Raw genomic sequence first — 26522 nt, 5'->3', positions numbered from 1 at the left:
GGAAAAAAAAAAAAAAAAAACTGCAGCAAAATTCAGCTGGAGCAGTGACTTTCCTGCCTCTGGTGTTCCGGGTCAGTTACAGCACTGGGGACGGCACCGAGCGAGGGGAGGGGGGTTGGGGGCTTTCAAGGACAGCCATCAGAAATTCAATCTTCAGAGAACATCGCTCGCCGCTCCCTGACTGCTGGCCGTTGGACCCGTTCTTGGTCCCAGCAGCCAGGCTGAACTGGAGGCAGCAGCAGGGAGCCCCAGTGGAGCTGGGCAGGTGGCAGAGGGGACCTGCGGGCAGGCCCTGCAGAGTCCCCAAAGATACACGTTCAGGGGCAGCTATAGGTCGCCTTAGGATCCGAGGCTGAGAGCTCCTGCCATCCGAACAGCTGCAGTAGGGGTGACGCCGATGCTCCGTCTTGTAGAGCAAAATCGTTTGCAGTCAACAAGGGACAAAGAAGCTCTCTGGGAAATTGTCTCTAGGAAAGTCAGAATTTATATCCAGATGTCAGTGCAGGGAAAGGGGAACCCCCATGGTCTTTCGCTTAAGATCGTCTGGGTGGCTGACAGTAAAGAGAGCTGTCTAAGGAGTGAGGGGACAGTGTGGGGAAGCACCTCTGCTCACTCTTAAAGATGCTTTCAGGGGTGGGCTGAGGTGGGAGCTTGAAATCTAAACACACACACACACCTCTTTGTTTATATCTGTTAAAAGAGGGAGTCTGCTCGTCTGCTCAGGCCGAAATGCTAGCACAGTGAGCTGGAGAAAATTTCAGGCCACAGCGTGAGATGAGAGGCTCCCGGTCCCCCCATTTAGTTGTAACAGGGGCTCTCTCTGAACAAGTGATCTGCATGGTCACAGGGACGGACAAATGTAACAAGCTAAGCAGAGGACTGCTGGGGGCAAGGGGGAGGACCCCCTAGGAGAGGTGTGGGTGCTTCCAGCAAATACGCACCATGTTTCCAAATAAAGTGTTACGGCTGCTGTTTTCTTACCATACTTTGCCCTGGAGGCTCTACCCCCGCCTGCACACCAAGGGCACACTCACACGCACAGACACCTCCAATGAATTAGGGCTCAAGATACACACGCGTCCCACCCATGTACCACTGTTTTCTGGACCCATACCTTTTCTCCAAAACTACTAGGTGTTTTCATGCCAAGAAGGGGGAAAGGGGAGTCTCAGAGGCGGAAATGTAAATCGCTCCCAAATAATTTGGGGAGATGAAGGTATTTCCAAAGCTCATGCATGCTGGGAAGAGGCTGCGTGAAGAAGGAAGAGGCAGGATGCTCTGGGAACGCTGGGGGACCAGCGCCTGGCCAGCAGGCACTGTGTCGGCGTGGGTGTCGGCGTGGCTGTCTGCGTGATGCTCTGCCCAGATGAGACTGGCTAACAGTGCACAAAGGGGGCGCTCGATAACTCCCGGACCGTGCTTCTTTGCAAGCGCAGGGCAACTAATACCCTCTGGGTCATTTCATCTTAGTCCGAGGATTGCCTGACTTTTTCTCCCTAAAAAGCTGCTTCACCTTCCCCACCCCAAGAGCACAGCCTGATCAGGACCATGACCTTGGGGTCGGCAGAGACCTCGGGGCAGACCAGCATCCCCCCAACCCACCTTGGCAAGAAACATGCTGGTCCAGGCAGCCCAACGCTGCTCACTGGCACCTCACACAAGCTCCTTTCTCTCCCTCGTCCTCTTGCTCCATCTTCGGTACAGGGAGAGCGATCTCCCTTTCATCTCAAGCCACGGTCACCTACTGCACAAGGGGGTGAACGAGGATGCACTTTGGGATAACAGGAAGAAAAGCAAACAGCTTGAAAAACCAACAGCATCCCTTCCCCGCCAAAGCCTAGTTCTGGATGGTGTTGGTGCACTCGGAGATGGCAGCGTTTTCTGAAAGGCTCTGCTACCATCTCCTCAGTACTTTTCCTCTTCCAGCCCCTCGGGCCTGGGAAGAAATCGTCCTGCCCCATCTGGTGGCCAGAAGTGGCCAGAACCTCAGAGCACTAACCTGGGATGCTTCCCACCAGCGTGGTAATTAGCCAAGAGTTTAGTCACCACCACAGCCTTGTGAATAACAGTGGTGGGGGCGGGGGGGACCGTCTGGTTCCTTGGAGATTTAGCTGTGTTCGCATCCACTGCAGTGAACTGTTCCCCATGTTCCCTGTGAGCTCGACAGTCCCTGGTTCGTATCTGCACGGGTCTCACCGCCCTGGGTGTAGATGGCACGTCATTGTGCCCCTAGGACAGTGCCACCCACAGCCTGGTGTCCTGACCTGCAGCCTCGGTATTACCCAGAGCTTGATAGAAATGCACGTTCCTGGGCTCCTTCTCAGACCTACTGAATCAGTATCCCTGGGGGTTGGAGCCCAGGAATCTGCATTTTAACAAGGTCTTCAGGTGATCTGGCTCCACAATGAAGGATGAGAAGTCCTGCCCTGGACCATGCAGGCCCCAGTACCCTGCTCCCATTAATGTCCACAGCCTTTCTTGACTATTAAGGCACTAGACAAAAACAAAACTGAAAAACACATCTTCATTATTGCAATCAATAATGTATTGACTGGAATAATGTATTGATCGGAAGGAATCCCTGCTCCTTGCCTCTCAGGAAACCCCTCCAACCCCTCCCATCGTCATCGACTTTCTTTTCCACCAAAACCAGGTTTGGAATGGAGTTTTAGTCACTGAAGCATCTTTGAGAGACTAAGCTGTGCTTGGAAATTCAGAGTAATGAGGACCCTGTCACCAGGATGAGACGCAACATCACAGAGCCCCGACGAGCTGGCCCCAGCCCATCAGAAGTCAGCAGGACCAAAAAGGAAGCCAGACAGCAGGCAAGTGACTGTTGACATAGGAAATGTAAACTTTAGCCCCGCCTTGAGCTTTTCCAGCCCGTTGCTGTGAAATGACCAATTACTGCTGACACTTAAGCACGGAGGGCTCAGAATCACTTTGATGAGTTGACTGGTCCTAAGAGGTCAATCTCATTTTATTTTTACGGGTATTTTTAAAAGCTGCTTATGTGGGGAAGGGCAACGACTTTCCACATGCTTCAGACTGCGGACAGCAGAGAGGTGGTGACAGATGAGCCGCAGTGCAGGAGGACAAACCGGACAGACCACTCTTCCTTGCAGGAGGGGCCTTGGAGAGCATCAAAATATAAACCCCCTGCTCGACAGAGGAGGAAACTGAGGCCCAGAGGTGAAGACACCCCCTGGAGGATAAAAGGTTATGCACGAGGTCACTATCCATCTGTCCCCTCCTGACCCCAAGCCCAATAGCAGGTAGGAGTTCAGGATAATTCAGCCTGACTCTTAGCCTGGTGGGATTCCAGAAAATCTCTGTGACCGAGTGGTATTTGAACTGGAAAATCACTTTTCCAAAAGACACCTGATCTCTTTGCCACATCATCCCCTGGCCCCTGTGGGTAATTTCCCACCGCTGACAGCAACTCGGGCAAAAGTCCCTGGATATCAGGCCTCCGAGCGCAATTCCCTGGGCAGTTTCCTGCTGCTTCCCGCTGCTCTGTTGCATCTTCCAAGAGGTTGGGGATACCCCCTGGCAGGGGCCCCTCAAGTTGCCCACTGGAATTCTCAGGCCAGGGATCTGGGGGCCTTTGAAGCCTCGGCTCCCCCCACATCTGCCCTGGATCTCTGAGTAGCACCTCCTGGGGCTCCTGCACGGATGGACAAGGGGCAGCTCATCCTCCATTCACTGGACGTCCAGCTACACCAGGACTGCTGGGTAGAGACCCCAGCAGACTCTCGGCCCTGAACGGACTCACACATCACATGTGGCTGGACACGCAGGGACCGCGTGGAGTGACCGAGGGCTGATGAAGAGCCCTTCCAGCCAGGAGGTGCCCGGCTCCCAGGGCAGCCCCAGGGTTTCCCCACCCACCTGCGGGAGAAACAGGAGCGGTGGTGGCTCCCTCTAGTGGCGCTGTCGGCAATGGCATGTGGCTGGGGAACCATAAAGGGAGCAGGTACCTGCGGGAAGGGATGGAGCTGATGAGCGTGGCCCAGATTCTTATAGATTTTGGAGGAAGTTGTTTTGTTTTGTTTTGTTTTGGGAAAAAGCACTGGCGATCTCTGGCTGCAGGCCTCAGAATCAGCAACAAGCCCAAGGGCCCCGAGCGCTACCCTCCTACCCAAGACGCCTCTTCCAGCCACTCACTGCCTCACCGTGGACAAACCCCCTTCATTTCTCTGGGTCTCGTTTTCCTCCACGTGACCTCCCACCCCTGAGATGCTCTGAGTCTCAAATGAGCCCACAGTCTACTGCTCACCCAGGAGGAAACACAGCATTGCTCATATCACCTCCACCTGGAGGGGGCCTGACAGTCACCAAGCACTGCCACAAAGAGCACAGGGACCGTCTAAAGCTTGATAAGAATTGAATCATTACGGATCTCCCTAGGCAAGAGGAGAGGGCTCTCGTTTTCCATCAGGGGCCTGGAAATCAATTTGCGCTCAGTTATCCAAGTGATGGAGTTAAAATCTATCCAAGTGGGAAGAGACATTGGCGATCACTGGGTCCAACTCTTCATTTCTCAGGCAAGGTGGAGGACCAGGGGATAAAGACATGCCAAGTGTCGACGTGCATCAGACGGTGAGTTCAGTGGCAGAGCCGGGACTGGGCCCCGGGTCTCCAGACTCTCGGCCCACAGCTCCTGCCGTTCCGCCGTGTTGTCACGTGGCTGTCCACACGTGAGCTGAAGGGTGGCCCTGAGACCTCCCCTCGGGCGGCCCAGCGGGCTCCCCGGCCACGAGCCAGCGCAACTGAGCTCAGACAGCAGCGTCCTCTGACACCAGCCCATGGCGCCCACGAGTGGCCTGGTGAATCCGTTTTCTGCTACCTCACCTCAAAACAAAGACAAGAGTCACTCCTGGAACGGTGCCTCCCAAAGGCAGACCGATGGCAGAGAGCAGGACAGTCTGAGGGCGGCCTGTGACATCAGGCCTCCTGCTGTCCATCCATCCACTCTGGACAAGGCCTCCGTGGGCCCCTCCAGGGGCCAGGATAGAGGTGTCCTCAGCCTTCCACTGATGTTTCTTCTCCCAAACCGATTCCGGGTTTTCCTACTGGAGCGCCCCACGCACCCTGGCTTTTCTTCCCCCATTGTCTCGGCCTCAGGTGATTCTGGTCTCCTGCGTCCCACTCTGGTGCGACTGCCCGGGAGGTGACAATACCTTGACTGCCAAGGCCAAGGCCAACCAGGTCCCCAACCTTCCCAGGTGCACGAGACTCAGAGTAAGTCATGGAAATGCAGACGCAGCCCGTCCTGGACGTGCGGTCAGGGAGACGGCCGGCGGGGGCGGCAGCAGCTGACACTACTCACCCACCACCGCCCCGCTGCCATCCACCCCCGGATTCCTGGAGAGAAGGAAGTGGGGCTGGGAGGCAAAGCCAAGCTGTGCCTGGGGCAGAGTCTGGTGGGTGACGTCACCCGCAGGCCAGCTTCCAGGAGCGGGTCGCTGGGTCTCCAGCACAGCCACAGAGGGTGGTCCGGCCCCTGGGTCTCCCCTTTCTCCCCCGCAAGCTGGCAGTCATCCTCACCTTCTTCCTTTCTCTCTGTCCACTTCTCACCAACCCCACCATGGACAGCCTTGTCCACCCACCAGCCGCTCTCACCGGGATTATCCCACCAGCTTCCCAACTGGAAATTCTGTTAGAATTGAAGTCCAGACATGTCCCTTCTTCCGCTCAGAACCCTGCAGGAACGGCTTCCTTTCCAGCTCCACGTACAAGCGCAGTCCTTTCAGGGCCTCTAAGGCCCTGGCTGGACAGAGCCCACCCTCGGCACCCAGTTAACCCTGAACTCGCATCCTGCTGGCTCACTGCCCTCCAGCCTTACCAGCCCCCTTGCTGTTCCTGGAACACGCCAGCGAGGCTCCCACCTCAGGGCCTTTGCACTTTCTGTTCCTCCACCTAGAACGGCGCCCTCACTCCTTGGCCCCCTCTGCTCTGACTCAGACATTCCCTCCTAGGTCAGCCTTCCCCCGTCTCCCCTGCTTTAATCTGGTCCCCACACTCCCCTACCCGCTGCTGTATTTCACGGCCCCCTTTCTGGACGTTCCTCGGTGGAGTTTGTACTCACCTAGCATAGAGTGTGTTTTAGTTACTCATTCTATCGATTGCCTATCTCCTCCAGCAGAAGCTAAGCTTCTTAAAAGCCTGAGTCCTCGGTTTTGTCCATTGGCCCACAGCAGGCACTCAACAAACACTTGTTGAATGAAGAAGCAAACTCACAGACACAGTTTGGGAAACAGACTGTCACAGGAGACGTCAGAGCTGCGAGGCGTCTTCGGTAAGAGGAGAAGCCTGGGAGAGAAAAGTGTGTGTGTGTGTGTGTGTGTGTGTGTGTGTGTGTGTGTGACGCAGCGATGCTTGCAGCCAGCCAACATTCATTCGATCACATCCTCACTCACTCATTCACCGGACACTTTGTGAGTGACAAGTCCACGTCCGGTGCTTTGCTAGAGACATCGGGTGGGCACTCGGCTGAGGATATGTTCCCCGCTGCCGGGGCTTCTGCAGTTTGGTGACAAAGCCCTCTGCCCGGCACACAGATCTGGGAGGGTCCGGGCATTAAAGCAAACGGTAACCTCAGCAACACCTAATTAGGAAAGTAAATTCAAGGCAAGAAAATCAGCCTCGTGCGTTTTGTCACCAAGAGGAAACGATACTTGGATGAGTGGCCACTAGCGGGAATGTCCCCTTCCAGAGCAGCCTGGAAGGATGCTGGAGGGAGGGAGGGAGGGAGGTGAGGAGGAGGGATTTCCCGGAAGTAGAAACTTCTCTCCTTCCCCTGGGGAAGTGGGTTACACACTAGAAAGGAGCCTCCGCCGTCCTGGGACGCCCTGCGCATGGCATCGTATGGCCTTGACGTGTGTCCACAGGCACGTCTATAGGAGAGGCGGGCCGCTCCTCAACCGTGGGTGGCACATCCTGCCCCCTTGGAAGACGCCCCCTGTCCAGGGTGGGGCCGCAGCAGAGGGTAATCAAGCGTCATTTCTGATGCCATCTGTGGGTGGCACCTGGGGCGCTGGCTGGGTGCCCTGGCACCTTGGATAGCTGCCTTTGTCACGACTTAACATGACGTGTCTGCTTAACTTAGCTGTTGATGTTTGCACACAGCGAAGCGCACGGCCTCCGAGACTCTGCGTGTATTTATCGGTGGTCCTCCGTGGCCACCCTTTTCCTAGACGGGTCTGCAGCACAGCCACGCACTTGCCCACATCGCTCGACCCCTGACCTCTCCACACCTAGTCTCTTCGATCCACACCACCAGCTCTCGCCTCCCCGCCCCAGCTTCACCCCCATATCCTTGGCCCCATCTTTAAATTAGCCAGTGGGTCTGGTCCCAGCTTTTTCCAGCCTGGTCATGGCTCGTGGGAGGCCACCGGAGGGGGTCTCGTCTTCTGGAGGAGCTGAGGGTCCGGACCCTCTTTTCCCAGCCACTAGCAGAAGTGGAGGTGTAGGTCTCCTGGCTTGGACCTCTGTGCCAGCCTCTTCCCTTCCTTCCTGCCAGGGATGAATCAGAAGAAAAGGAGGTGAGTTAGTGGTGGGGGGTTGGGCTGCATGAGGAGAGTGGCCCCAAGAGGCCTTGGACGGACGGCCAGCCTCTTTCCTTAGCTCCTGTGCACGCTGGTCCCCCGCCTGGCCCCATTCCTGGCCTCTCTGGCTTACCCAAACCCTACCTGCCACCCCACAGGCCCTCCAAGGGTCCCTGCAACCCATCAGCAACGGCTGAGCCCTGAACGGCTCCTGTAGAAGCTGCCTGTGTACACCGTGGTCATCAACACCCCACCTTTAATGGCCTCTCAGTCCCCCAAAATTAAGCCCAAGCAATCCGCTCAACTTCCAGGCCCAGGAAGGTGACGCTTCGTACAGTTTGCCAGCCGGGCTCCCTTCTCTCTGACACCCGCACTGCCCTGCTGGGTCCCAGGGCCAGCCTTGACCCTCAGATCCATCAGGCGTACACTTCCTCCGTGAAAGAGTCCTTGCCACAGCCTGGCTCTCCCCTCCGCCACCCACAGGAGCCTCCTGCCTCCCCCTCCCACTTTCCTCCATCCCCCATCCCTCCCAGCCCAGCCGAGCCTCAGCGCCGCCCGTGAGCCCCTCTGGCCACACCAACACGACTGAGCTCTCTCTTCCCTGATTTCCTGCTGCCCTTACAGTCAGTCCCACGTGATATCAGACGTCAGTGTCTTCTACTGGAAAGTATGTGAGATTTGGGGCCCAGCGTTCTGTGTTCAAGGTGTGCCTCTACCGTGCCCTGGGCTAAGAAAGCCAAGTCCCAACTCAGCCACCGGATGTGAAGGCGTGTTGCTGTAATTCCCACAAAGCCCTTCAAGAACAGGCCAGGGTTGCCTTGGACATGCTCCTCCAGGTCTCCTCCCCACCTCCACAGAGCCAAACATCTATCCCTCTGCCACTCAGTCAAAAGGGGGGAAGTTTATCTAACTTGAAAGGACACATGTGCCCCTGTGTTCATTGCCACACTAAGAGCCAAGACATGGAAGCAACCTAAGTGTCCATCAACAGAGGAATGGATAAAGAAGATGTGGTACATAGATACAATGGAATATTACTCAGCCGTGAAAAAGAATGAAATAATGCCATTTGCAGCAACGTGGATGGACCTAGAGATTGTCATACTGAATGAAGTGAGTCAGACAGAGGAAGACAAGTATCGTGAAACATCACCTACATGTGGGATCCAAGAAAATGATGCTGACAATACAGAGAATAGTATTCGATAGCAATAATGTGCAAACACTGACTTAACCAAAAATTGTGTCAGAAAGTGGGCATACGGTTTCCTCTCAAGACAAGAGGCGCTGTCCCATCACACCGAGTAGAAGTCAAGGTTGTTACAGCAGCCCGTGAGGCCCTACCCATCGGGCTTCCCCACCCTACCAGGCTAACCTCATCCCCATCGCCCTCCCCCACTCACTGTGCTCCAGCAGCAAGGACCCCTCTGCTGTTCTGGTTCTCAGCTACACGCTCTGTCCTCCCACCTCAGGGCCTTTGCACTTGCTGTTGCTTGGTCTGGAATGCCACCTCCCCACACATCCACGGGGCTCTCCTTCCCATCCTTTGGGTCGTTGCTCAGATGCCATTTCTCAGTTGGGTCATCCCTGGCCCCGCTCCCTTAGTGAACACTGCGTTTCTTCCCAGCATGGCCCACATCACTCCCCTGGGTGCTTATTCCTCTCCATATTACATATAACCATCCCTATAGGGCACTGCCTCTATATAATTAGAGGCTGACAGCGATGTTTTCTTTCAGTGTTTCCTTACCCTCCCCACTGGAGTGAAAGCTCTGTGAGAACAGAAGCATTTACAGAGAAAAACGAAGGAAAATCCCGGAAACTAACTGTTCAAATAATTGAAAGCGGTTGCCTTATCTAAGGACTTGAATTCCTGGGGAGGAGAGAAGCAAGGCCTGCTAAGTTTGCTTAGAAGCCTTACGGTATTATTGGGCTTTTCAAATCGTGGGCAGGTATGACTTTAACAAAAATTAAAATGATTCCTAAATACACTGTTTTTCACCTCCCCCACCCCAATCATATTTCATTCCAATGCCAAGGAAGTGAGGGCTAGATTTCCTATTTTTTGTGTTATTAGTCCTAGACGTTACCTCCTTCCTCTCGTCCACCTCTCTCTCTCTAACCCACCTCCTCCGATCCATCCCCAAGGCCGGAAGCTCCCACCTCCTCCATCGCTGTCAAATCCAATCACTTCTTTCTATCTCCATCACTATCTCTCTAGTGCCATCTTTCACCTGGTTGTTGGCAAAAGTTTTGTAACGGGTCCACCTGCATCCATCCAGTCCATCCAACCCAGTGTCTTGTGCTGAGACTGCCTTGCCCCAAGCGTGCCCTTTCCTTTGTTCCTTTGGCAACCCCGTCTCTTGTACTCACCACGTTAATCCCACTACAAGGCCTTTGGACATACTGTTCACTCTGCCTGGAATGACGTTTCTGGAACCTTTGCCTATCTAATCTTCTTCATATAATTCAAATATCATTAAGTCAAAACCTCCCATTTCAGGCTCTTATAGAACTGGTATGTGAATGTACTTTGTAACGCTTGTCACAGTTGCAGTTTTATACTGGGGTTTACTGGATGAACAGGTGCCTCTAGCCCCACCATCAGCACTAACACACACACCACATCATCATCGTCATCGTCGCCATCAGTTCTGTTAAAGGAGGAAATCGTTGTTCCATTTATCATTCTATCGCCATTGCCTAGCACACAATAGGAGCTCAGTAAATATTTATCAATAATTTGTTAAAACACTACCTCTTGCTACTGCAACAGGCAATATGCATTGCTTGGGTTTGAATAACATTTATTAATCTGCCTCACCTCTGCCCTAAAACTCTTCGGACTTGGAGACTGCATGCTTTTTTTTTTTAATAAATTTATTTAGTTATTTATATTTTAAATTTTGGCCGTGTTGGGTCTTTGTTGCTGCGTGCGGGCTTTCTCTAGTTGCGGCGAGTGGGGGCTACTCTTCCTTGAGGTGCGCGGGCTTCTCATTGCGGTGGCTTCTCTTGTGGAGCACGGGCTCTAGGCACGCGGGCTTCAGTAGTAGTGGTACGTGGGCTCAGTAGCTGTGGCTCATGGTCTCTAGAGCCCAGGCTCAGTAGTTGTGGCACATGGGCTTAGTTGCTCCATGGCATGTGGGATCTTCCCAGACCAGGGCTTGATCCCGTGTCCCCTGCATTGGTAGGCGGATTCTTAACCACTGCACCACCAGGGAAGTCCAGCACGCTTTTCTGTAAAGCCCTGCCACTCACTCCTCTATAAACCTGTGGTTCCCATCTTTACACATAATTTCTGGAAATGTGTATTTATGTAAAATCTGCAAAAGATTGTGTTGTATGGGGTTTCTATGCTGGAGCACTAAGGTATGATGAAATCTTTCCTTACACTTTGCCTTGTAGATATAACATCCATATCTATTTCCAGCACTTCACACATGATCCTTCAATATGTTACCTTCCTTCATAATTCAACACACGTTCAATTGGCTGAATCCCAGTGAACGACTGATTCAGCACTTTCGGCAAACCTAACGATTTTTATCTCCTCTCAGCTCTGCTAACATCTTTGCTTGGTGCTGTCAATTTCTCTGTGTTCCCCTCATTTTTCTAAAACAAGGGCAAAAAATGCAACAAAGTAGCTAAATCATTGCACGTGCATACCTATACAGGACAGATGGTGACATGGGCCGGCTGACAGGGCCACCATGAGAACGACCATTTGTCAGCTAATGCACAAAATAACAAATCCAACATGAGACAGGGCATCGGGGGATCTAAATCTGAACACCTAATTTTGAGCACCACTTGTTTATACTGCCTGGGCAATTAAGGACTACCTAGTAATCCAGGAATAATTTAACCCTTTGCTGAGTAAAGCAAGTTTGAATTCATCCATGTTTCCCTACTTATTCAGAATCGTATGATAAAACCAACATTCTTTAACGTTCCTTCTAAAAAGAATAAGGCTGCCAGGTTGTCTCCTTTAAATTAACTCCCCTTAAGACACAAGCTAAAATAGTCAGAGGGAGTCTTAAGTTTTTTACATCTGCAAATATATTACAATTGAACAACGCAATTTGAGGATACGCACGCGTATATTTTTAAAACACCCTTTCCTTTGCCCCAAAATCAGCTCTTGGCAATTGCTATTGGGGGAGTCACATCTTCAAATGGGCTGCACTTCCCAGAGCTTGGGCCATGCCCCACGTGCAGGGGAAAGCGAGGACCAGAATCTGGACGATCCTGCCTCTTGCTGGATCCAGTGCGAACCACTGACCATCTCAGTCTCGTGTCTACACTGGCTGGTCTAGACTCAACAGCTGTTTCCCAACCGTTCTGGCATTCCTGTGAGTGATGTGGAATTTGGCATCCCTTGAAACCTTGAGCTGGATCGAAGTGGCTGCTCCTCTGGGGTACATCACCAAACCCTGTGCGACCCCTGAGAGATGGAGAGGCAGCACACAGCAAGGTGAGGGCTACGTCAGGCTCCAGACACCCACAGGGAGACTGTCAGTCTCTCCCAAGTCTTAGGGTTCACCATTATCTTTAACAGCGTGCGGCCAAGACATGGAAGCAGCCTAAATGCCCATCGACAGAGGAATGGATAAAGAAGATGTGGTACATATATACAATGGAACGTTACTCAGCCGTGAAAAAGAATGAAATAATGCCCTTTGCAGCCACATGGATGGACCTGGAGATTGTCATATTGAGTAAAGTAAGTCACACAGAGAAAGAAAACTCTCGTATATTACTTACATGCAGAATCTAAAAAGAAATGATACAAGTGAACTTATTTACAAAACAGAAACAGACTCACAGACTTAGAGAGCGAACTTATGGTTACCAGGGGTGGAAGGGTCGGAGGAAGGGACAGATTGGGAGTTTGGGATCGTCACGTACACACGGCTATATTTAAAATGGATAACCAACAAGGACCTACCCTATAGCGTAGCACAAGGAGCTCTGCTCAATGTTATGTAACAACCTAAGTGGGAAAATGTAAAACTGAATCACTTTGCTGTACACCTGAAACGATCACAACCTTGTTATTCAACTATACTCCAAAATAAAATAAAAAGTTAAAAAAAAGGAGCATGTGGACATTATAAAATGCAAACTACACAAGATACCACTTAACGCCCGTCAAGCTAACAGCCACCTTCCCAGCTAGAACATTCAGAGCTGGTTGGTGACATAAATACTCGCACAGAGAGCTGGTGATCTCTTCTGTTTGTCTTTTCATTTCTACCCATTGACCATCCACTATAATTTTTCAAGGTGGAAATAACCCTTCTGATTCTAAAACGTACACACTCTTTGCCTCTGGAGTCGCACAGAAGCGGTTTTAGCCCAGTTACTTATGTGGGGGCCTCATCTGATAAATGGAAATAATAATTGAAGCTGCCTTACAGTGTGACGGTTTACAGTAATACTTTTGGGCAGCACAGTGTTTAGTAATTGGTAGCTGTGTCTATTATTGTTAATAACATACCTCTGGTCTTTTTCCTATGCATATATACATGTGTATAAATGTCAATGTGTACTTTTTATGTTCCCACAAGGTGCTTTTGTGTGCCAAAAAGATTATTTAGAGGATCCATGGCTTTGAAAAACAAATATTCAATGTATGAAGGTTATAAGTCTTTCAATTGAGTTCTTCCGGAAGCTTCTGAGTTCAACGGACACATTTTACTACCTCATGCATAAGCAGAGGTTGACTGTGTTGTTTTTCGAAAGCCTGAACTCCTTTAGAGTCTTGGAAAGCAATAAGAGGAAAGCACCTTTAAAGATACATGTTATGAACGGAATGTTTGCGTCCCACCAAAATTCATATGCTGAAGCCCGAGCCTCCCACCCCAAGGGCAGCTATCTTTGGAGACGGGGCCTCTAAGGAAGTAACCAAGCTTAAATGAGGTGCGAGGGGTAGGGCCCGGTCCTGTGGGATTGGTGTCCGTATACAGGAGACACTGGAGCTCGTGTGTGTGCCAAGAAAGGGTGATGTGAGGACACAGCCAGAAGGTGAGAAGGCAGCAGTCCTCAAAAATGGGAAGAGAGCCCTCCCCAGAAACTGAATTTGCTGGCACCTTGATCTTGGACATCCAGCCTCCAGAGCTATGAGAAAATAAATGTAATAATTTAATTACTTGTTTAAGCCACCCAATCTGTGTCACTGCATTACGGTAGCCTTAGCAGACTGATACAATATGAGAAGTAGAGATTCCTCCCTTACATCCAGAAAAAAAAAAAAAAAAGTCAGAGGTCAGAGTAGGAGAAGAGCAGGGACCCAAACCCACTAGATGGTAGCACCCCCAGAGACGGCCAGACTTCGGAGGGAACGGCTGTTGGTGCACTAAGGTGGCCAGACCTGAGACTGGGGTTCCCAGGATCCACAGTTAAATTTGAATTTCAAATGATTCTGCAATATTTGGGACATTCTTATACTAAAAAAATTTCACTGTTTACCTGAAATTCGAATTAACTGGGCATCCTGTATTTTATCCGGCAACCTACCCAGTACAGGTACAATTTTCTGAAGGGCATTTTAGTAATACAAAATGTCAGAATCTTTAAGGCATACATAATTGTTAGCACAAAAATTCCACTTCTGGGAATTTATTCACAAGAAATCATCAGCAAATTGATAAGCATGTACAGGTAAGGATATGTGTTGCTTACAATCACGAAAAACAATTAATAGAAGAGTGGTTAAATAGTAATGGTATTTTTGTGTAAATGTGTGCAGCCCTAAAATTGCGATTTCTAAAATCTACACTTTAAGATGAAAAGATTTCCAGAATATATGATTGCATTTTAAACGGTAATAAAGTAAGTTTATGTTTGATTTCATTTTTTAAAGTATTTTATATGTACAAGACACATACAAATACACACTCACAAATCATCCGGAATAACTATACCAAGATGAAAGGAATTATCTCTGGATTGTGGGATTATTGGTGACTTATTTTGCTCTATACACCTTTATTCATATTCAGCTGAACTTTGAACAACTCAGGGATCTAGGGTGCTGACCCTCCACACAGTCGAAAGTCTGAGTCACCCTCTTCCACATCCTCGGATTCAACCAGCCTTGGATTGTGTGCTGTAGTGTGCATTTACTGAAAAAACTCTGTGTAAAAGTGGACCCATTCAGCTCAAACCCATGTCGTTCAAGAATCAACTGCATTACCTTAATAATCTGGAGCGGGGGCGGGGAAGAACCAGTAACTTAAAAAAGAAGAATTATGCAAAAGCATCCTTTGATAATCTTAAAATCTGAAGCAGCAAGCCCATGTGTGGATTTAGGAATTCCTCACCTAAAGTCAGGGATATGTTCCTTGTCCTAGTTTGGTGTTGATTTACCTAAGCTATGACATTTTTCTTTTGCTAAAGGGCGGCAAAGAAGAACCCGGATGTAATAGATACTTGCTGCTTTGTTTGTTTGTTTGTTTGTTTGGGGAGGGAGGCTGCTGCGTTTTTGGTTACCCAGCACCTATGCTGTCTCTTCTTTTCCTTTCAGAGAACCAGCTCTCCTCTGGAAAAGCAATCGCCACGCTCCACACTCAGCCCGTAGGCTTTGGGTGAAAGTGACTCCAGCACTGGCTCCAAGGCTGTGCGTGTGACCCAGATATGTCCAGTCAGAGCATACCATTCCCCTGGCCTAATAATCTGCCCAGATAAGAGAATGAGGTGGAATTCTGACCAATGAAAATCAGATCACGGATTTTTCCAGGTCAATAAAAGACTGTTTGTTGGGCTAGAACCTGGAAGGATATATCTGGAGCTACTAGCCATCTTACCATCATCCACAGTCAACATGGACAGCAGAATTACATTAAGAGGGATGAAAAAATGTCACTTCCTGGATCATGCTGGACTTGGAGACCAACTTTTTAAAAGAATTCTATTATTTTCAAATAACATACTATGGACCTTAGACTTATCTTGAATTTTCCAGCACAGGTTCTGGATAATTTAATTGATATAAGAATTAAATTAGGGCTTCCCTGGTGGCGCAGTGGTTGAGCGTCCGCCTGCCGATGCAGGGGACACGGGTTCGTGCCCCGGTCCGGGAAGATCCCACATGCCGCGGAGCGGCTGGACCCGTGAGCCATGGCCGCTGAGCCTGTGCGTCCGGAGCCTGTGCTCCGCCTCCCAAAAAAAAAAAAAAAAAAAAAAAAAAAAAAAAGAATAAATTAATTGAGTCTAATAGCACTAGCTAAAAGCACTACTTATAGGTATGGGTAGAATTTCATGGGTGGAAATACCCTAAACAAGAGGAGCGTTGCTAGGCATCCTGTACATTTAGGACATGTTCTACATTTAACGGTTTTGTCTTGCTTCCCGTATTGGTCTTCTCAGGACAGCCTAAATGTCTCATACTCAGCTTTTTTCAATACATTAGAAAACTTCAGCAGTTAGAGCTATTCATTAAATTATCTGGGCATCCTGGACTTTCATTTGCTAAATTTGGTAAAATTCATTTGCTAAATGACTACTAAAGAGTCATGCGACCCCTACAACCTTCCATGCTTCTGCCTGTTCTATGGTATCCTGCTAAAGGAAGCCCAGTTGTAAATGAACTTTTATTAAACTCTTTTGGATTAAATTGGTTTGAGCCAGCGTTTTAGTCTCTTGTAACCAAAAGAAAGCTAACTGGCCCCATTTAATTACAGAACCACCAACACCTAAGTTCTATAGCCTAATTAAAATAATAACTATTCATCACTTCCTGTGTTCAAGGTATTTTAAATACATTATCTCATGAAGAAGCCTACCCATCCTTTGAGATAGACATTATTTTCTCTATTTCACAAGTAAGGAATCTGAGGCTCCATGAGGTTAAACAATTACCCCAAATCACATAGCAAGATGGAAAGAACCAGGATACCAAGACACCAGCCCTACATTCCGCCACTGCACCACACTACCTTCCGGTCTAGACTTGGAATTTTGGTCTCACATCACAGACAGAACTCTTTTGTTGGGCTTGGGTTCACTGCTAGTTGAGCTAAAATAACCCCCAGAAAGTCTAACTTCCCACAGATAGCTCTGGTTGAAGCCAAGCATAGGAAAAGCTCACAATAGAACCTCATTTAAAGTGGGTGGAGGAAGTCTCCTCGGTGCTACCATTTTCCTCTAACTTCCCAGAAGCCATCAAGATCTGAGAGCAAGTTTGGGGTTCACTTGAGTCGTGTCAAATGCCCAGCAGCATCATACAACCTCCAAAGCATTAATCAAAGCTGACTCCATTGGTGACGTTGGCCGGATAACTGCAAAGTTTCCACTTTGTAAGCACACTGTCTTACGCTGTCTAAGACGGACACGAGCTATCTCCAGATTTCCAATAAATCATTTCTGTTTCTTCTACTTATATGAAAATATAATAAAATGGCTCATGTGCATTCACCCGTGAGATGACATTCAATATGCAGTTCATCTCGTTTGTTATTTCTCACAGTAACCCAACATCCCTCCCAAGAAACCGAGGCACAACACATAGGTGAGACCGTTCAAAGTCAGGCAGGCCAATGGCAGACAGATAAATCTGCCCAGTTTTCAGAAGCAACTGAGTCACCTGCACCATGGAATCACATTTCATTTAGGCTGCAAAGCGATCGGAGGTCAAGGGAAGCGCTCTTGCTGTCCCCAAGTTCTGCTCTCCACCGAGAGCACCCACGATAATACCTGCAGCCTCTGGTGTGTGGATGTTGCGATGCTACAGCTCCCCAGGACAGCAAAGGTGGGAGATGGACACCTGCAGAAGCCTGGAGGGATGGAGACTGGCAGGCAAAGCTTTTCCTTCTGAATAACTCTACTTGTCAAACGGCTCCCCTTGATGACTTCCTGGCAGCCCTATTTTATGGAGGAAGTTCCAGGCACAAAAGAGATGCTGTTCCTTCCCACCTGCTCCCAGCAGCCTGAGGGAAGGCATCTCTGGCTCCCTGAGGGTCAAGGGGAGCCAATGTGGCCAGAAGAGATGGGGTTTGTGAGACCCATGCCCCTGAGGTCAGCAGGATGGTGACACCTACCCCCACCCCACCTTCTCTCCACATCCTCCAAGAGCACGTGGGCCTCTTCCACTTTCAAGAAACTCTTAGAGGCAGACAGTTTCTGCAGCCTGGTGCAGCAGCGTCCCAAATACGACGGCTCTTTTCAAATCCACCTCCTAACCGCAGAGCCCACACTCAGCCCATCCATCCAAAGCTCCCAGCAGATGCTCAGTACGTGACCCAAATCTCTTCTACTTCGTTTCCTACAGGAGCCTTCCCTCAGGAGCACATCAGGGGCAGTGCATTGAGAGAGGTCTGTCCCCACACAGGCAGTGAAGGATTGCCTCGTCCACAATAATAAAACTGACCCAAAACAGCTGCCAGCCACGATACACAGTGTCAGTGATGAAACATCCCTCCCGACTACGGTGGACCACTCTTACACCTCTCCCCACGACGTGCTGGGCCAGGGTCCCCACCCTCTAGCCTCTTTCCCACTCCTGTCCTCACATCAGCCAGCATTTGGGATCATCCCAGAACAGCATCTGAGCAGGTCCTGTCTCTGATTGACAACGCTTGCTGCTCCCACGGGCGTCAGAAGTTCCAATGAATCGAACTCCTAACAGCTTCATGGCTCTTCACCATCTGAGTCCAGCCCCTTTCTCCAGCCTCCCCTGCACCCTTTGCCCCACCCCATGTGTCCCAAGCTCCCAGTTCCTTGAACACATCCTCCTTTTCTTGGGTCCCCTTGCCTTTGCTCAAGCCGCTCCTTCTATTAGGAATTTTCTTTTCAATCCTGAAAACTCCTACTCATCCTGCAAGGCCCGGCTGACGCATTGACTTCTTTGGGAAACCTCTCCCGACCCCCTCCAGCTCCCAGGAGAATTCCCTACTCTTCCTTACCAGGAGCACCTGCCTCCCAGGAAGGCTAAATTCCTGATTCCGATCTCCATGAAACCAGCCGGGAAAGTGGACTGAAAGCAACTTTGGAGTCTTGCTTTCTCCCCTTCCGGCAAGTCACTCCTAGGAAAGCTGTTCACAGATTTTGCCCAAGGTAGGAAGGAATAGGAAACCCCCCTTTGCCTGCAGTCCCAGCTGCGCGTTTCAACTCAGCCTTTTACCCCAGAGCCCTGATTTGCAGGATCTGGAGGCTGCTTTGATGCTATTGTCCCTTGGCTCCTGCATTGGTCTTTGCCTGTCACTCCCCCAGTCAAAGCTCAGGGGTGATGAGAGGGGACAGCAGGCAGGATCTGGGCCCTCATGTAAAGCCTGCCCCACTACCTACGCCACTTAGCACACCGTCTACTTGTGTCTGCCATGTACTGTGACCTCCTCCTTCCTCAAGAGATTAGAGCTCTGCTCACCTTTGATTCTCCAGGGCCTGGCTCATGTAGGCTTATTATAAATGTCTGTTAAAAAAGAATAAGTGGGTACAAGACACCGAATAGGGTGCTTCATCCACACCCTACTGATTCCCAGCCCCACTGCCATCCCCTGCCCTGCATCTTTGCCCCCAGAATCTCAATTTTGTTCGAGTTTCTAAAAGCCAAATGCTCCAAAGAAGTTGGCTTCCTGTCCAGCCCTACAGGTGACTCTGGCTGAGCCTAAGTCAATCATGGCAATCTTACCCACCTCTGCCAAGATTGGTTTGGGCATGTGTCCGAACCACAGCTAAGAGAGGCTGGTGGGAAGGTTTCCTCATTCTTAGGAAGGTTCTTCCCTTCTTGCCTTTGGACACGGTGGTGTGAAGATGTGATGCCTGGAACTGCCGCAGGCTTCTGTGAACACGAGGTGAGGGGAAGCCAAGTGAGCCTCAGAGAGCCGGAGGCCCTGAGCCCTGCACCATGGCCGCGGGTGGCTGATTGCAAAAGTGGTTCAAACTTCCTGCCCTGCCCTTTACAATGTGATATTGAAGCCCCTCCCACCACAAGGCAGAGTCTATTTCCCCATTTCTTGAGTCTGGGCTGGCCTAGTGATTTGTTAACATCTTACGGAAAAACCCAAATGAATTTGTTGGCCAAGCCAATAACCAATAGTAGGCAGCAGACGTAATGCCCCAATTCCGAACCTTGATCTCAAGAAGCCACGATGCTCCCACTCTTGCTCTTGGGCCCCTGCGTCCACCATGAGAAAAAGCCCAGACCACCTGCTAGAGAGATGGGAAAGACAGGCACAGAGAGCCCAGGCTCCCTGGCCAACAGCCAGCCAGTCCCCCAAAGCAGAGCCACCTGACGATCCAGAGCTGACCACAGCAGCAGGAGGGGCACAGGTCAGGTGGGACCAGAAGAGCCACCTGGCTGAGCCCAGCCTAACCTGCCCGAACTGCTGAATTAGGAGCTAAAAATAGTAGCTAACGTTTCAACCCCTAAGTTTTGAAGTTAGTTACAGAGCAATAGCCCTCCCTCCTCAAAACTCCAAGTTCTATGAGATGATAAATGTTCTGTTTTTTTGCTTTTAAAAGCCACTGTTACATGCAGCCATTAGCTCCCTGATATAGCGCTGTGAGGAAAAGACGAGACAAGGCCCCTGCCCTCAATGAAATGATACGCCGGTTGAACTTAAGACATACTTTTCAATGAGGCTCTTTGAGGTGAGGGGCTGATGGCCTGTGTTTTTGTAGAAGGGATTTGAACATGAAGATGTGCATAGCAATACAAGGTCACCTCCACTAAGGACACAGTGAGTGGACCCGTCCCTACGAAGCCTTCACGAAGGAAGTAGGGTAAGTGCTAGGTGGTCCTTGAAGGAGGTTTGGGGTTTAGAGAAATGGGGCTATGAAGGGAGGTAGAGAGAAGCAGGGTCCTTTCTGACCCTGGGAAGATGGATGTTCCATAGGGATCTGTTGTGGGAAGAGGTGAATGACCAGGAATCGAGCTCAGATGTGGTGCTTTAGGGCATGAAGGACACACAACAAAAGAATAGCTTTCTCAGTGCAGGGCCAGGACAGGTTCATTCTATGAGGTCACAAGGCAGACCTGGTACAAGCCATTGTCCCCTGTAGCCACCCTCAGAAGAGTTTCAGGGGTCATCCAGCCAATGCCCATGACCTCAGAAGTGACCGGGCCTGAAGAATGTCCATCTACCTGTTCACCCCTGTGCCCTTTACCTCCTCTTACCCGGGGGGCTTACTGCCAGCCTGGGGTGGGGTCACAGAGTTAGGCCTTTAACAAAGGTTGGATTGTAGGCTGAATGGATTTCACAAGCCTAGAGAGAAAGTAAGAGAAGTCCCTGCTTCTTTTGAGTTGCCACGGTCTGTCTCATCTCCCTCTATGTCTGGGCTGCCTGGGCCTGAGAGGCATGACCACAGGCCGCAGGGTGACACCCAGCTCTTCGCAGGGCCATCCCTCTCGGGGCCTAGAGAGGAGATAAAAAGAAGGCCACCCCTCCCCCATTCTCTGCCCCCAACTGCAAGCACCAAGGCACTAAATAATCCCCAAACCAAACCAGCTTCAGAATTAGAACCCAGGGGGAGAGGGCAAGTATTATTTATTTTGCCCAAGGACACTTCTTTCTTTTATTGAGCAATGATTATGTGCTAAATATATCTTATCTCCATTAGAAAACCCTCACGGTAGTTCTATAAAATAAGTGCAACGATCCCCATGTTATAGCTGAGGCGCACCAGACCCCAAGAGAGAAAGAAAGGTGCCCGAGACCTCAATGCTAGCGAGTAGGAGAGGCAGGATTTGAACGCACCAGGTCTGAGGCTGCGTCCGTGCTCTCCCCGCAAAGCCCTCACATGGTGCCAGGCGACCATGACCCCTCAGAGTCGGAGCTACCGCACGCTTTCCTAGGAGATTCGTTGTAGAGGCATTGTGTCTTAGGTAAGAGAGAAAGTGAGTTAGCACTTTAGACTTCAGACCCAGCTCTGTTACAAAGTAGCCACCAAAGCCATGTGGCCTTGGGCTGATCAAGTAATATCTCTGTTATGGGGATATACGTATATGTTTATGTACAGCTGATTCACTTTGTTATAAAGCAGAAACTAACACACCATTGTAAAGCAATGATACTCCAATAAAGATGTTTAAAAAAAAAACATGAGAAAGGGAAGCTGGATGATGGATCAGACCCCTTCCCGCTCTCATGGTTGGGAGTTTTTCCATCTTTTCCACCGAGAGACTATAGCCCAGACCAAACTAGGGCCTTCTGTCCCAACTCACAGCTTTTTGGAAAGAGGCTCAGGGGGGTAGCAGTGACGGGCACTTGGACCCACTAATAACCATTCTCTCTGATGACACCCAACCAGAACGGTAAAGATTCACCAAGCCAGCCATTCCAGGCCCTGGGAAACTACACCTTTGCTTCCTTTGTTTTGGGAAAGGAGAGCCCGTCATACACCTCTTCCCTCCTTCCAGATCCCCTCTCCTCTCTCCTGGCAGAAAAGATGCAGAGTTGTTGTATAAGAGCAGCAGGCCAGAGCGGGGCCCTGCCTTGCGAGCAGAGGACACGCCTTTCCTGAAAGTTGGTCCTTGGGGATCAAAAGTCATGAGGACATTAACTGACCCTCCACACCAACCCTCCAAAGCAATTAACCTGCGGTGGGCAGGCCGGGGAGAGAGAAAGAAGGGCACTCCGAGGGCGTCTGCCAGGTGGTGGTGTCACGTGTCACAAGGCTGCTGAGCAGGTGAAAGGAAGGAGGGGACCTGCACCTGCACCTCCTCCTGCGGGGCAGCACTGCAGCCTGCAGCGCCCAGAAGCCAAACCCCGCCTCCTGCCCGCCCCGCCCCCCTCCCTGCATCCCAGGGACCAAGGAGGCAGGATTCTGACACAGAGAGCCTGCAGTCCCTGGGAGCCGGTCCAGGGTACAGCCTGCGCGAGGGAAAAGGTTTGAACAAGGAGAGGAAGAGGAACGAGAAACAGAGGTCGTTGCTTTGAGTCGGGGGAGAGTTTGAGCCAATAGTTGGTGTGCTGGGCAGAGGACGGCAGCAGGCGTGTGCAGGTACCTACTTCTGTCTTCCTCTCCCTGGTCCACCTTGTTAAGCGCCAGTCCATCCCAGATGTCCAGAGAGGAGACCCACCACTGCAGGGGCTCACAGGAAGGACTCAGGTGGGCCTGAAGGTTGTTCTGGGGGCGGAATGGGAAGGGAGTGGGTGCAGGAGAGAAGCTCTGGTGGTGAAGAGGGAACTGGGATGGGAGGTGCCAGCTAGGGAGAAGCAAAGGGGGGCCCTGGGCGGCTGCTGTGCTGGAGGTAGCTCTGCCCACTCCCGCCAAGCGCTAGTGCAGAGGATCAGCCGTGAAGGGCTAGGTCTGGGGCTGGGGGTCAGACCCCTGTGTCCCTCGGGGCCGTTATCTGTTACGTGGGGTGGAGCTTGCAGAACAGATGTGTTGGCACATTTCACGAGGAGGCTTTCTAGGGAGGAAGAGGGGCTGCGGTAGAAGGGATTCAGATGAGAATGAAAAGAAAGCCTCCACGCTAGAGAGGCAGCTGGTGGAGGCTAAGATGATTCTCTCCTGGAAGATCCTCTGGGAGGGGAGGCTACCCTTTCCCAAAGGGCCTGGCAGGACTGGTCTGGGCTGGGCAGGGAACCTCCACTGTGACTGAGGGAGAAGCTGTGCAACCCTGGACAACTCAGTAAACCTCTGCGGGCCACGGAAAGTTATAAAAATGCCCGCTCTACTGACCTTAGTGGACTGTTGTGAAAGAGCTTTGTAAAATGTCAAGGGCACTTAAATGTGAAGGTGTAAGTCATTATCGCCAGAACCTCTTAGACTAGCGGTCCCCAACTGTGGCTGCACCCTACAATCTCTTGAGAAGCTTTTAAAAAAACGTTGCTCTTGGGGGCTTCCCTGGTGGCGCAGTGGTTGAGGGTCCGCCTGCCGATGCAGGCGGCACGGGCTCGTGCCCCAGTCCGGGAAGATCCAACATGCCGCGGAGCGGCTGGGCCCGTGAGCCATGGCCACTGAGCCTGCGCGTCCGGAGCCTGTGCTCCGCAACGGGAGAGGCCACAACAGGTGAAGGGACCGCGTCCCGCAAAAATAAATAAATAAATAAATAATGTTGCTCTTGGACCCCATCCAAAATTAATGATTCAAATTGGGCTGGAGCAGGAAGGAGTTAAGACAGCAGAGGGGGCAGGAAGTGATACTTTTTAAAAAGCTTGTCAGGTGATTCTGAAGCCCTGGAAAGGTGGAGACTCACCACCTAAGACCTCCCCAGGCTTCCTGAAGATTATCGCGTAATGCACACGTATTAGAGAGGCGGATCCTCGGCTTCTCCCAGATCTCCTGCATCAGAATTTCTGGGAGGACAGGCAATCTCTGTATTGAACATGCAATAAGGCAGCCTGGACCCTCATTCTATGATAAGTCTGTCGATTCCCTCCTTCCCTGCAGGATGAATAATCACACCCGCGGGTATCTCACTGCTCCAGACAGCGTGGGCGGAGCTGCTCTGGGAGGGGACGTGCCCTCCTCGAGGCATATGACATGTGTTTCTGGGACAGGGTCGTGCTAGACAGCACATCCCATCCCATTCCTGCTCCACTGGGATGACAACCCAATTATAACGTGACAAATTTCCCAGCCATAGAGTCTGGGAACCTAAGGAAAGGAGGATACCATGATGAGTTATCCATAATAATAACACCCATTAGCAGGGTTTTATTGTTTTGTCAATAGATGTCAGGCTTTTCTGCTCCACACTCTCCCTGCTGGCTCTGTTCCATTCCTAAGATCGTACAAGCGCGTGCACGTACAAACACACACACACACACACACACGCATACAAATGCACACAAATGCAGGGGTGAAGAGGATTCAAGGAGCAGGGGACTCACACCAGGCAACCGTGCTACTTGGGACCGTGGCTGGTGTAGAATCACGTGATGCAGATGACCTTAGGACCAATGGCTCTCTGGGGATTGTTCCCCATCTCACGGAGGCAGTATTAGCATCACCGTGACAGCAAGGATGCTGGAGCCAGACTGCCTGGGGTGCAATCCCAACCCCCACTTTCTAGCCCTGCGATCTTGGACCAGTGGCTCCCCTGGGCTGGGGATGCTCACCGCGCTGCTGGGAGAGTAACTGAGTCGGTATATGCGAAGCTCATAGAAATGTGGCTGCACGCACTACGCTGGGGAAGTGTTTGCTACTCTTAATTATTGTTGTTTCTGTTGTTGTTCTATGACAGGTGAGGAAGCTGAGGCCAAGAAAATAATTTGCTCCATTTATTCATGCCACTTGACCCTTGTAGGAACACAACCTAAGGAGACAGTCATAAATGCGAACACTTATCTATAGGGAGAATGTTCACTGCAGCATCGTTTAGAACAAAAAGCTAGAAAACAACCTGAATGTCCCACAGTAAGGGATAGGTTACCAAAATGATGAGGCATCTATGTGATGGTTATATAATAACTGCATGAGAGGGACTTCCGTGGTGGCGCAGTGGTTAAGAATCTGCCTTCCAATGCAGGGGACGCGGGTTCGAGCCCTGGTCCGGGAAGATCCCACATGCCACGGAGCAACTAAGCCCGTGTGCCACAAGTACTGAGCCTGCACTCTAGAGCCCGTGAGGCACAACTACTGAGCCTGCGCTCTGGAGCCCATGCTCCACAACAAGAGAAGCCACCACAATGAGAAGCCCCCACACCACAACAAAGAGTAGCCCCCGTTCGCCGCAACTAGAGAAAGCCCACGCGCAGCAACAAAGACCCAATGCAGCCAAAAACAAATAAATAAATTTATTTAAAAAATAATTGCAGGAGAAAATTAGAGACATAACATGGAGATTTTTTTTTAATGAAACACAAAATGGTCTCAACAGAGATACAGATGCAGAGACAGAGCTAGTCTGGAAGAAAAACCCAGTAAAATACCGACACTGAAAGTCTCTGGTTGTGGGATTAGGGGTACTTTCATTTCCTTCCTTATATTTTTCTGAATTGTACTAATTTTCCATAATGAGCAGATACTACTTTTTTTTTTTTTTTTTTTTTTTTGCGGTATGCGGGCCTCTCACTGTTGTGGCCTCTCCCGTTGCAGAGCACAGGCTCCGGACGCACAGGCTCAGCGGCCATGGCTCACAGGCCCAGCCGCTCCGCGCCATGTGGGATCTTCCCGGACCAGGGCACGATCCCGTGTCCCCTGCATTGGCAGGCGGACTCTCAACCACTGCACCACCAGGGAAGTCCCAGATACTACTTTTAAAGTCAGTAAATAAAATGTTTGTTTCAAGCCATCTGCTCAAGGTCAGACAGTACACTCGGAGCTCACATGGGCTTTCTCCATCCAGGGCCAGGGTTCTGCTGTTTCCTCAGGTGCACCAGCAGTAGGAAAGGAGACTAAATGGATGAGGATGATGAACAAACACCAAAAGGCACCAGGACCTGGTGCGCCCCTGCAGGACTGGGACCCGGCTCGGGGGGACCCTGGCCCCGATGTGCAGCCCCAGCTCCCGGGGCGGAGCTGGACAGGCGGAGCTGGACAGGCCTTACTATTCAGAACCGCTGCACAGTTCAGTGGGACCATCCCAGAGTACAATCCAACGCCTGCCCTTGGTTTCCCAGAAATGGAAAGAGCCAGCTTCTACTATGAAGATACCAGAGAACTGTACCAACTTTTCTTTGCTTTGTCTTTTCTACAGGCTCCCTCTGCAACTGGGGAGCCAGAGACCCAGAGGATATAGGTCAGCATCCCTGCTGGTCTGCATCCCCTGCTTTTCCATAACATAGAAGCATATCTCTGTGCCCAATGTTTTTCCAGTCATAAAGCCAAGGTGCTGACGCAGCCAACACCAAGGAATGTTTATTTGATACTTTGAAATTTAAAAGATCTGGAAATCACTGAATAACTAAGATAGACTTCGTCTAAGAAAAATAGGAAAGCAGGGAGGGAAGCAGGGAAGAGGGAGAGAGAAAAAGTAAGAGAAAAGCAGAAGGAAGGGATTTATCATACTTGGTATCACATAAAAAATTAAGACATTGCTTTCAAAACTTTGCTATAACCTGCTCAGTATTTTTATATATA

The 26522-nt window shown here is 50.6% G+C and overlaps 1 protein-coding gene across 1 annotated transcript in view; it reads right to left on the bottom strand.

The window, feature by feature from the left end:
- Positions 1-76: 76 nt before the first annotated feature.
- GALNT8 (polypeptide N-acetylgalactosaminyltransferase 8) overlaps positions 77-26522 on the bottom strand; it is an 84795-nt gene continuing 58349 nt past the window's right edge. The window contains 5 exon segments of the mRNA XM_024733126.1: positions 77-292; positions 3547-3667; positions 3892-3980; positions 6665-6735; positions 7398-7518. Coding sequence (XP_024588894.1) covers positions 77-292; positions 3547-3667; positions 3892-3980; positions 6665-6735; positions 7398-7518 — 618 coding nt within the window.

The sequence above is a fragment of the Neophocaena asiaeorientalis genome, unplaced genomic scaffold (genome assembly GCF_003031525.2).
Source record: "Neophocaena asiaeorientalis asiaeorientalis breed wild unplaced genomic scaffold, Neophocaena_asiaeorientalis_V1.1 scaffold150, whole genome shotgun sequence".
Classification (NCBI taxonomy): domain Eukaryota; kingdom Metazoa; phylum Chordata; class Mammalia; order Artiodactyla; family Phocoenidae; genus Neophocaena; species Neophocaena asiaeorientalis.
This window is presented reverse-complemented; position numbering and strand designations above follow the sequence as displayed.